A 12478-nucleotide genomic window follows, 5' to 3' on the forward strand; every position below is an offset into this window, starting at 1 on the left:
ATCTTATACAACTTCAACATAAAATCTCAACTCCTTTACCTGATACACTGATTAACAAAGGTCAACGTGCTCTTTTTATGACCCTATCTATCTGTGCACTACTTTCATGGAATTATGGATCTGTATTCCCAGATCCCTTTTGTTCTACTGCACTCCTCAGTGCCCTACCACTCACACGTAAATCCTACTCTTGTTTGTCTTCCCAAAGTGATTTGGCCTGTCCCCTAAAACCCTCACTAATTTTTATAGATGCACCGTAGAAAGCATTCTTCTGGGGTGCATCACAACCTGGTATGGAAGTTGTCCTGTCCAAGACCGGAAGAAACTGCAGAAGATCATGAACACGGCACAGCACATCACACAAACCAATCTTCCGTCCTTGGATTTACTTTACACCGCACACTGTCGGAGCAGTGCTGCCAGGATAATCAAGGACATGACCCACCCAGCCAACACACTTTTTGTCCCTCTTCCCTCCAGGAGAAGGCTCAGGAGCTTGATTTGGGAACAGCTTCTTTCTAACTGTGATAAGACTGCTGAACGGATCCTGACCCGGATCTGGGCCGTACCCTCCAAATATCCGGACCTGCCTCTCGGTTTTTTTGCACTACCTTATTTTCCCTTTTCTATTTTCTATTTATGATTTACAATTTAAATTTTTAATATTTACTATCGATTTGTACTTCAGGGAGCGCAAGGCGCAGAATCAAATATCGCTGTGATGATTGTACGCTCTAGTATCAATTGTTAGGCGACAATAAAGTATAAAGTATAAATGCAGCACCTCACACTTGTCTGCATTAAATTCCATTTGCCATTTTTCAGCCCATTTTTCCAGCTGGTCCAGATCCTGCTGCAAACTTTGATAGTTTTCCTCGCTCTCACTACACCTGCAATCTTGTAATCCACAGTTTTGCTGATTCAGTTTATATTATCACCCAGATCATCGATATAGTTGACAAATAACCATGGGACTAGCAACGATCCCTGCGGTGCATCACTAGACACAGGCCTCCAGTCAAAGAGGCAGCCATCTATTACCACTCTGTGGTTTCTCCACAAAGCCAATATCTAATCCAATTTATTACCTCATCTTGAATGCCAAGCGATTGATCCAACATTACCTTGCGGTTCTTGCACTCAATCCCTGACGAACGAAGGCCAGCACAGCACCCTGTCAACTTGTGAGGCAATTTTGAGACATCTGTGAACATGGACCCCAAGATCCCAAAGTTTCTCCACACTGCTAAGAATCCTTTTATGAACCTCATACTCCTCCTTCAAGTTCAAACTTTCAAAATGTATCACTTCACATTTTTCCAGATAGAATTCTATCTGCCACTTCTCAACCAAGCTCTGCATCCTATCAATGTCCTGTTGTAACCTACAACCGTGTGCACTATCCACAAAGCTGCTAAGCTTTATGTCATCTGCAAGCTTACTAATCCACCCTTCCATTTCCTCATCCAAGTCACTTATGAAAATCACAAAGAGCAGATGTCCCAGAATAGATACCTGTGGAACACCACGGGTCACTGACCTCCAGGTAGCATAAACTCTATCTACCATCTCCCTCTACCTTATGAGGACAAGCCAATTGTGAATCTATGCAGCCAAGTTTCCCTGGATCCCATTCCTCCTGACCTTTCGAATGAGCCTACCTTGTCAAATGCCTTACTAAAATCCATATACAAACTGTTTTGTCACTACCCTTTGAGAATTCAATCAGCGTTGTGAAGCACAACCTGCCATTCACAAAGCCATGATGGCAATCCCTAATCAGACTATGCTTCCCGAAATCTGTAAATCCTTCCTCTAAGAATCCTCTTCATTAATTTGCCCACCACTGATATGACTGGACACTGGCTTCAACGGGATCAACTCATTTGAACTGTATTTTTGTCTTATTTTTAATTGTATTTTTTTAAGATTGCAAAACCCTGAGGGATATGAATAACTTCAAAGTACTGCAGATCTACCCCATCAGCAAGTTGCTTGTTGGCAGAGAGACTGAAGGAGCTGGATTTGGCGCAGACGTGATGCTGCCTGCATCAGAGAGGAGTCAATGCACGAAGGAGTTGTGCAGTCTAAGAGTGAGTGATCATCTTAGTTGCTTTCCTTGTGATCACAAGACCCTGTTGGACATTGGTGATGTGGAATGCTGCAGGTCCAATTCATTGATTTCTTGGCAAATGGCGGGGCAGCTGGGTAACTTCGGTCATAGTGAGGACTAGGGCTCAAACCACAGCACCCAGAGAGGCGTCAGAACCAGGCGCTCCACCGGAGTAGCGTAGACACTGTGGCACAGCACCCAGAGAGGCGTCAGAATCAGGCGCTCCACCGGAGTACCGGAGGCACAGCAGCCATGCTAGAGTTGGTGCTGCTGCCCCATTGTTCGCTTGGCAAAAGACAAGGTGTATTGTGATTGACTGTAGACTGCTGTAACATTCATGGATTCAGGGACTTGGACTACTTTTTTTGTGTGACTATATGTTACTGCTATTTTACATGTGCTTGCTCTTTTATGTGAGCTTTATCTGCCTTGTACTTTGTGGGTGCTGTTTGTTGCACCTTGGCCCTGAGTAGCACTTTTTAATTTGGCCATGTTAATGGTATTCACATTTGGCTAAATGACAATTAAACTTGAACTTTTACCACAATTCCTAGGATTAGCCCTATTACCTTTCTTGCACTTGCATTACAAGCTACAGTTTAATCATTAAGAAAGCTACAGCATCTGAAAAGCACCACTGAAAAAGACAGGAGAAACAAATATTCAGAGTAAATCAATGCAGTAGGGAAGGAAAGGAGGTGTATCCAGGCTGCCCGCCGTAATTGCTTTTGCACGGTATAAATGCAAAGCAAAAACCATTTGCCCATTGGTTTTATATCAGCAATTATTCTCCACAGTGCCTTCTCTGACTTTCACCTGATCACTCATTTGACACGTGGCTGAGGTCTGCACCACTGTAGGCAAGTGGATTGTTATGCTGCTTCAGTGAGGTGTGAGAATCAACAAATTGTTGAGAACTAAATTCATAGATAGGCTAAGCTTGGTAAGGAGGATAGTACTCCTTTACTAAAGGGCAACAGTGATGGTTGAATTGATGGAATGAAGGGATAGGTAAATAGGGGGAAAAACAGAGGACAATGATTAATTAATGATCAATCACAGAATGATTATTGTTATGGTAACAAAGCCAAACATTTTACTAACACGGAAAATCTGCATATATAATATTGTGGAACATTTTACAATGAAATTAGTTTTTTTTTACACCAAGAATAGAGAGAAATACAGGATGCAATACTTGTAAATGTTTTTTGAACTCCACAGCCTTAGTGTAACTATCACACAAGTATTTTGTGCACTTTTTCCAGTGTTTTCTCTTTGCAATAGGAGTTCTGAAATTTCCCAATAGTTCAAGTGTGTTCTAAACAAGGTGTACTGAGAAAAGAAATATCCTTATACACCTGAAACTCCATACTGCACGCATTGGTTAAAAGGTAAATAGAAACTTTCATTATACGGTACACTTTGCTGTGTGGCCAAAATGGAAAGCAGAACCCAACATTACCTTGAGGTGGTCTACATGTGGTCTAACCAAGATACCTTAGGTCCACAGATGTGTGTCTATGGTGACAAATATTATTCACAGTCCCCTCAGTGCTCTGTATTTCCTGACCAGAGACCAATAGCGCAATTTCTATCTTTTTTATTTTTACTTCTCTACTGACTTTGAAAGGGCAACTTTAACATTCACCGCAAAACACCAAAGAAATTCAAAACTATACAACTGAAGTATAGATAGATTATTTTGAGCAAAAGTATCAAGCATAAGCAATTCAGGAACCTTATGGCTGCAGAATTTACCTCATAGTCCTTGAATAACTGGCGCATGAAGAAAAGCCATCCGAAGCCAAAAAAAAGTACCTGGTAAAGTGATGCAGAAAGGGAGAAGATGTAGCGTCAAAATACTTCAACAATTTTATACATACATATATATATACACACACACACACACACACACACACATACATACATAGGTGTATGGGGTGTCAGGGAGGGGTAGCAGCTCTGGTGGGGGAACATGTCGCGTCCTTTTCAAGGCGGTTAGTCCACCTTTGGTCCCCACCTGGCACTCAGCTCTTACCTGTGGCTCCCCGTAGCTGTTTGCATGTGCCAGCGGCCACACCCCGGGCAATGGCTTTGACAAGCCAGCTAAACCAGGTGAGGGTAGCAGACGGGTCTCAAACCCTCGGTGAGATAGGAGTTGTCTACCCCAGCATGCGAAGACAGACTCCGGCGGATTGAGCAGACGAGACCAATGGAAGGTCCAATGGTCAAGAAGGCTGACTCTGCAAGCGTCGTGGAACGCGTAGAGCAGGACAAGACACAGAAGACGTCCTGGTCATCCACTGCGCCTAGTCCCACCTCCAGCCATCTCGACTCTGTCTTGCCACTGGATCCAGATGGGAATTGGGAAGAGAGCGTGAGGCTGATGCTGCGCAACTCTCCCTCACTTAAATCCAAATCAAGCGCTAGTCTCGACACCATCAATAATGGTGTCAAGGTCTTCATCGACGTCGACGATGGACGAACAACCAACATTTTTATATATATATATATATATATATACACACACACACACAATCACTATATAACTCGAACGTACATAATGCCTTTAGCATAGCAAAATAGCCTGAGATACTTCACATTATTGAACATCAAAACCAACACTCATCAGAATAGCAGGACAGGTGACCAACGGCTCAGACAATGGAGATAAACAAGGGCAGATGCTGGAATCTGGAACAAAAACTCAACTGCTGGAAGAAAACAACTACTGGAGGGCAAGCAGCATCCGTGGAGATGACATTTCAGTTGGGACCCTTCTTTAGGCCTGGAAGCATGCTGTGGGGGGAGGGCATAGCTGGTTTATAGAAGTGAGAGGGAGGGGTGAGACAGAGGCTGGTGGAGTATGAGAGGAGGGATAGCAAGGGGAAGTTGTAGGTGGAATGTGATAAGGGGCAGATGCTGAGATGATGGGCAGATGAAACCAGGTGGGAGAGGGTTACCAGTCAAGAAAATATTTTATTTTTAGAAGGTATAGGCCCTCCCAGCCCATCAACCCACGCCGCACAACAATCCCCTGATTAAATCCTAGCCTGATCACAAGTACAATTTACAATGACCAATTAACCGACCAACTTGTAGGTCTTTGGACTGTGGGAGGAAACCAGAGCACCCAGAGGAAACCTCCGTGGTCGGGGGTGAACGTATACAGACAGTGGAGGGAATTGAACCCTGGTTGTTGGTACTGTAAAGTGTTATACTATGCTACCATGACACCCCAATATGGGGGGAGTAGGGGGTTGGGTTTGGAACAGGTGAGGTCGGTAGATAAATAAAGATAGAGAGAGAAAGAGAAAGATGGATACATAGATACGCGCGCATACACACATAATAAACCTAGGTGGATCAGCAAGAAAGGGAAAGGAACGCAGGGCAGTTGTTCATCTGAAATTGGAAAATTCAATTCATTGGAATATAGGCTACTCAACTGGAATCCAAGATGCTGTTATTCAGGCTTGGGCCTCACCCTGGCAGTACAGAAGACTGAGGACGAACAGCTTGGTGTAGGAATAGGAAAGAGTGCCGAAATGACAGGCAACTGCTTAAAGTGGCTGTCACGGGCAGAGTGCAAGTGCTCTGTAAACCTGTCACCTATGCTTGGTCTCATCAACGTAGAGGCCACATCGCGAGCACTGAATGCATTGGACAAGGTTACAGGAGATGCACGTGAATCTCTACCTCATCTGAAAGGACTGTTTAGGTCCCTACATGGTGATGAGGGAGGAGGTGTAGCTTTGTCAATTAAGTAAACTTTAAGGAATATTGTGAAGGAGGGAGAGATACAGTCCTAAAATTGAGTCAGAATATGGTTGGAGCTGGGGTAAAAATTGCAGATTTGGGTGTGATTCATTTTGGGAGGGGGAAAAGAGACAGATCTGTCTGAAGAATAAGTAAATCAATGCCATCCTAGTGACCATATACCTGAAAGGCTTCTATTCTTTTAAACAGAATACCCCAAACCCATAACCTAGAGTTATACTTTTAACAAATACAAGGCACTTCTTGGAAGCATTATGGACATTTGGTCAATAGCTCTGGTCTGAATTATTGGCTTAAATGACAATGACAGAAAAAATGTTTGGGGAGGGAAATCTAGAGCTTTGGCAGCTACAGTACGGCTACTGATGCAGAAAGAATCATGAAGATTATGGAACACAAGGAGACCATTTGGCCAACTTTGGCCTCAATGATCAGAAGACGGAGAAGTTGATTCTACTCCCTGCCCCTTTAAAATCCCCACAAACAACAACATGATCATCTGACTTCATGATGTGAATTAAAATCCCCACAATCAACTATGTGATCATCTGACTTCATGATGTGAATTAAAATCCCAACAACAGTGATCATCTGACTTCATGATGTGAGTTAAAATCCCAACAATGTGATCATCTGACTTCATGATGGGAATTAAAATCCCAACAACAATGTGATCATTTGACTTCATGATGTGAGTTAAAATCCCAACAATGTGATCATCTGACTTCATGATGGGAATTAAAATCCCAACAACAATGTGATCATCTGACTTCATGATGTGAGTTAAAATCCCAACAATGTGATCATCTGACTTCATGATGGGAATTAAAATCCCAACAACAATGTGATCATTTGACTTCATGATGTGAATTAAGGGATAAATACCGGTTGGGGATACTGATGATAATTATGCAATTTTTTTCAAGTAGTGTCATGAGATTTCTTACGCTTCTATTTTTCTAAAGAGAACACGGAGAGATTGGTTTAACTTATTATTAAAGATATTTCTGACAGTGTCACTCTAGCTTCAAAATTCTAAAGTCAATCTGACAATCTTCTGATGAGTACAAAAGCTTGGCAATTCCCAGTCTAAAAAGAGAAGAAATATTACAAGACTGATCTAGTATAATTCTGCATCTCCACTCTTTCAGCTGCTGGACCTGCACTGTTTGGTCCATAGAATAACAACATCCTGCCTTTGTCTAGTAAATTTGAGGGAAAAAAGCAACCACAAAAGTGTGTGTGTGTGTGTGTGTGTGTGTGTGTGTGTGAGAGAGAGAGAGAGAGAGAGAGGGATTATAGTTTTATGAAATCATGAGGGTCATAAATAAACTGAATAGTTAAGGTCTCTTACCCAAGGTAAGGGACCGGAGGGCATCGGTTTTATGTGAGAGGGGAGAGATTTGAAGACGACTTGAGAGCAAGTTTTTCCCTCAAGGGTCGTGGGTATATGAAACGAGCTGCCAAAAGATGTGGTGAAGGCAGGCACAATTACAATGTTTAAAGACACGTGGACAGGAAACCCAAAAGCAGATCAATGGTACCGGTTCAGGTGAACCTCTGCGCCGGTATAGACGGGTTTGCCAGGGGAGTTCTTCACCTTGGACGGTGGAGGGAAGCTGTCTGCCCAACGGAAGTAGGGCAGAGGTGGCGATGGAGGGACAGCACAGGGCAGGCGGGCCGAGTAGCCTAGCCCTGCGCTGTCAGTTTGTGTGAAGGGGCGGAGGGGGAGTACACCGACATAGAGTGTGGATAGGTCCGGGACAGGATGCACCTCACTGACCTGCGAAGAGAACATAATGACCGAGTCCACAACAAACGACATGGCGACAACCCGTTCCCACGTTCGTCATCACTCCGCGACGTTGTGACATCACGAGTCGCGCGGGCTCGTGGAAACCATGGCAACGGAGGAAATTATGTTAAGAGTGAAGAGGAGGGAGGGTGAAATGGGAGTGGGGCTAGGGGGTGAGATGGATTGAGTGGAGAGAGGGAGGTGAGGTGAGATGGAAGGAGGGAGTGGGGTTGGAAGGAGGAGGACTATAAGACTAGGGAGAGGGGGAGGGATAGTGGGAGTGACAGCGATGAAGATGCGGAGGGCGATGAACGAAGATTGGAGGGGTTTAGGGAATAGGGAGGGAGGGATAGAGGTAACAACAGAAGGGTTGAGGGATCGTGGGAGGAAGGGAGAGTGGGCGGGTGAGGAGGGAGGAAGTGGTCGGAAGGGGAGAATTCGATGGATGAGGGTAGAAGTAGGGATACAGGGTGTGAGAGTGGAGCGGTTTCCTACACGATGGAGTAGGAAGAGAGGCAAGCAACAGGAGGGAAGGGGATTAGGTCCCCACACCGGGGTGGGGGGTGGGGGGTGGGGAGTGGTGGTGTTGAGTAGAAAGAAGCACTAGTGCTGCCACGCTGAGGAACAGAAGGAAGGTATTGTGACCCCACTTTGAAATGCACTGTACACCTTCTCGACATCCTCCTTGATGAATGGGGCTTAGAACTGGACAGTCTGCTTGGTGTTTTTCCCGATGCAACTATCTGGTTTAGTTTGTACCTCCTCCCCCTCACCACAAAATATGAACTTCATACTTGTTTATAATAAATTTCATTGGTATTTTACCTCTCTATTTTTAGTAAATCTCTATTCCCCCGAAGGCTCACTGTCCTTGTTATTTCTGAGTTTGTATCTCTGCAAATTTTGAAATTATATCCTGTACACCTGTTCAAGCTATTAATAGATCAAAGTAATTATAACCTTCGCACCTTGGTATTATCTATCTTTCTGGCTCTGCTGGCTGCACTTCTGCTTCCTGACCACCAGAGAGAAGCAGCAAGCTACACAACTGTTTCATGGTACAGCTCCAACTGGTAGAAGAAACTAGTTCTTTTGAAAGACTTCCTTTTGCACGTGCCATTCTTGATGAGGATGCTCATTTATCGACAAACTGATGCCAGAAATCTGCAGTACAACAGAAACCTGCTAATTAATCTATGGGGGTTTGGTTATTTACATCTGTTGTCCCAAGCAGCATGGCAAGAACTCGATAACCCCGCCATGGTGTACTTGCTTATATTCATAATGCAACATCAATATTTCTTCGCTGTTTCATGGAAACTTTACACCTGATCAGCTCAAGAATGTGCCCACTGTTAACAGAAGAAAAGCATCATCCTGTTTAGACACAGCAGGGTCTTTCAAACAGTGAGACAGAATCGGATTTATTACCACTGACATACAGTATGTTGTGAAATTTCTTGTTTTGCGGCAGCAATAGAGAGCAAGATAAAAATTACTATCAGTTAGTAGAAAAATGCAAAAGAGGAATAACGAGGTCGTGTTCAGAAAATTGATGGTGGAGGGTAAGAAGCTGATCCTAAAACATTGAGGGCACCTCCTCCCTGATATTACTAGTGAGAAGAGGGCACAACCTGGATGGCAGCCCTTAATGATGGACGCTACTTTCTCGATGCACCACCTTTTGAAGATGTCCATGTCACTGGCATGCCTTCTCTGTGGTTATTCCAATGTGTTGAGCCCAGGATAGATCCTTTGAGATGTTGATGACCAGGAATTTGAAGCTGTTCACTCTTTCCACCGCTGACCCCTCAATGAGAATTGGTGTATGTTCTCCCAACTTCCCCTTCCTGAAGTTCACAGTCAATTCTTTGGCCTTAGTAATGTTGAGTGTGAGGTTGTCGTTGCAAAGCTGCCCAAATATCTGATCTCTCTCCTGTTCACCTCTTCGCCACCATCTGAGATTCTGCCTCCAACAGTCGTGTCATTGGCAAATTATAGATGGTGTTTGAACTATGCCTAGCCACACAGTCATGAATGTAGAGAGAGTAGAGCAGTGGGCTAAGTATGCATCCTTGCGGTGCAATTATGAATGAGGAAGAGTACTACCTTCAATCCACTCTGACTTATCTCCCAATGAGGAAGGCAAGGATCCAGTTGCAGAATGAAGTTCAGAGGCCTAGGTTTTGAATCTTTTTGATTAGTACCGAGGGGATGATGGGGGTTGCACACTGAGTTGTAATTGACAAAAGGCAGCCTGATCTATGTATTGTTGTTGTCTAAGTTCATCAAGGTTGAGTGGAGAGTCAGTGAGATTGCATCTGCTGTAGATCTATTGTAGTGGTAGACAAATTGTAGCGAGTTTGGGTCCTCATTCAAGCAAGAAATACTTCTAAGTATTCTAGTATTCTAAATAATTCTAGGTATGACCAAAACACTTCATCACAGTAGATGTCAGTGATTATTGAGATGGCTCACCTGTGTCTTCTTGGGCACCAGTATGATCAATGCCTTTATGAAGCAGATGGGAAGCTCCAGCTGCAGCAGTAGAGATTGAAGATGCCCCTGAACATTCCAGCCAGTTGGTCAGCATAGGCATCCAATATCATGCCAGGTACACTGACCGGGTTACCTCGCAATCCATTCCCATCTGCCTGTATTTGGCCCATATCCACGTACCTATCTAGATGGCTTTTAAGTGTTGCTAATTTGCCCACCTCACCCATTATTTCTGACAGGTCATTCTAATATGCAACTCCCTTTGTGTGAAGTAGTTGCACCTGATGTCCTTTTTAACCTCTCGCCTCTGATCTTAAACCTATGCCCTCTTGTTTTTAATCCTCCCTTCCATGGGAAAATGACAGTACTTCCACACTCTTTATTATCTATAACTCTATATAACACCTATGTTCCAGGGAATAGAGTCCCAATCTACACAATTTTTCCTTATAACCCAGGCCCTCAAGTCCTGACAACATCCTACAGTCCTTCCTGTGAGTTCTTCGGTGAGAAAATGAAAATACTTCAGTCTCTTGAGCAACAAATTTAGACTGATTTTCCTGTTCTTCATTAGAATAGTACCTTGAACAGTAACCTACTTTCCAAATATTGGGCATTGATAAATGTCTTATTGAAAAGGGGCTGTCATTGACAATGCAATTCTCGCTCAGTGTGGACTTGCTGTGTCAGCTGAAAGCTTCTTCATTGTCTTTGGCTCAGGAAAGTCTGAAAGGTATCTACTGAACTAAAATTTGATCTAAAGAGAGTTCTGTAAGAGCGGTCAGTACTGCTTTCAGCCTGTTTGGGTTTGAGCTGCGATAAGAAGCTTTGTTGTTCAACTTAGGAATGTGCTGTCAGCCAATCAGGATAGTGGAATTGGGAGAAGGTTCTGGAGAATGCTGGGTTGAAGGAATTTGTTGACAGGAGCTGGGAGAAGACAGGAGGAAAGATGGCTAAGGATTCTGTCCCTGTTACACGGGTGCTTCGTGTAGATGAATGGCTTCAAGGAGGAAGTGCCAACACTCCAGTGGGAGACCTGTTTGTTCAAGATGGATTTCGAACAACATTCTGAAGGTTCTGTGCTTTCACGCAGACTGAGAGTCAAGTGTGTGAGTAACAGACAAGTTCAAGATGAGCTCCAACTTAAGTGCACGTTTAACTATTTAAAAGTAATGGGTCCTTGTTTTTTTTCTTTCTTTCATTTAATAATTTTAAATTAACATTCTTGAATATATTTCTTTATAATTGTATGCAGTGTACAATCTATTATTTCTTGTCAGGGGCAGTAAATCACACAGCATTCACACAAACCAGGGTTCAGTGGGCGAGATGTCCCAACCTCACAGATTTGGTGGAACCAAAGTTGTACACAGAGTTGTATGAAGCCTGAGAAGGTGGATTTCTTGCTGCAAAATCTGGTGGCTGCAGCAAGAGGCTAATGAACTAGTTTTCCAGAGATGCCTAGATATTACAATCCAAATAGGGATTTTTTTCTCCAGAGAATTAAGTTAATTCTCCACTTCCCAGCACCTTCTAGTCCAGGGGTTCCCAACCATTTTTATGCCAGTAAATGGCTCTTTCCACTTAGATTAGGAGAGATAAATACGAGACGACATGGCTTTAGGGTGAAAGGGTAGAGGTTTAGGGTGAACATTAGGGGGAACTTCTTCACTCAGAGAGTGGTGGGAGTGTGGAACGAGCTGCCATCTGACGTAAATGTGGGCTCACTCTTAAGTTTTAAGAATAAGTTGGATAGGTACATGGATGGGAGAGATCTGGAGGGTTATGGACTGGATGCAGGTCAATGGGACTAGTGGAATAATGCTTCGGCACAGACTAGAAGGGCCGAATGGCCTGTTTTCTGTGCTGTAGTGTTCTATGGTTCTATTTAATTTAAATACAGTAAGTAACTGTACTTAGTTAAAGTTCCTTGTGTTAACATCTCAAAGTATCTGTCCTGGGCCCCCAACACATTGATGCAACCAGGAAGAAGCCATGCCAGTGGCTCCATTTTATTAGAATTTTGAGGCGATTTGGTATGTCACCGAAAACTTGCAAATTTCTACTGATGTATGGTGGAGAGCATCCTGACTGCTTGTACCACTGCCTGGCATGAAGGCTCTAATGTACAGGATCGCAAAAAACTGCACATGGTCGTAGACCCAGTCACTTCCATTGTGGGCATGACCCTCCCCACCATCAAGAGGTGAAGCCTCAAGAAGGCAGCATCCATCATTAACGATCCTCGCCATCTGGGACACACTCGCTTCATGTTACTACCGTAAGTG

The 12478-nt window shown here is 43.7% G+C and overlaps 2 protein-coding genes across 4 annotated transcripts in view; one reads left to right on the forward strand and one right to left on the reverse strand.

Moving 5' to 3' along the window:
- Nucleotides 1-7752, reverse strand: part of si:ch73-390b10.2 (Golgi pH regulator) — a 68380-nt gene extending 60628 nt beyond the window's left edge. For all 3 annotated transcript variants that reach the window (XM_063048367.1, XM_063048366.1, XM_063048368.1), the window contains exons 1-2: nt 7680-7752; nt 3875-3934 (exon numbers count right to left, since the gene is read on the reverse strand). In XM_063048367.1, the coding sequence (XP_062904437.1) occupies nt 3875-3934; nt 7680-7721 (102 nt within the window). In that variant the 5' untranslated portion in view covers nt 7722-7752. The remainder of the gene's footprint in view (nt 1-3874; nt 3935-7679) is intronic.
- A 3387-nt stretch (nt 7753-11139) lies between these two features.
- Nucleotides 11140-12478, forward strand: part of fgf14 (fibroblast growth factor 14) — a 541877-nt gene continuing 540538 nt past the window's right edge. Inside the window, exon 1 of the mRNA XM_063048373.1 lies at nt 11140-11299. The gene's annotated coding sequence lies outside the window, so the exon portion shown is untranslated. The remainder of the gene's footprint in view (nt 11300-12478) is intronic.

This window comes from Mobula hypostoma, chromosome 5 (genome assembly GCF_963921235.1).
Source record: "Mobula hypostoma chromosome 5, sMobHyp1.1, whole genome shotgun sequence".
Classification (NCBI taxonomy): Eukaryota; Metazoa; Chordata; class Chondrichthyes; order Myliobatiformes; family Myliobatidae; genus Mobula; species Mobula hypostoma.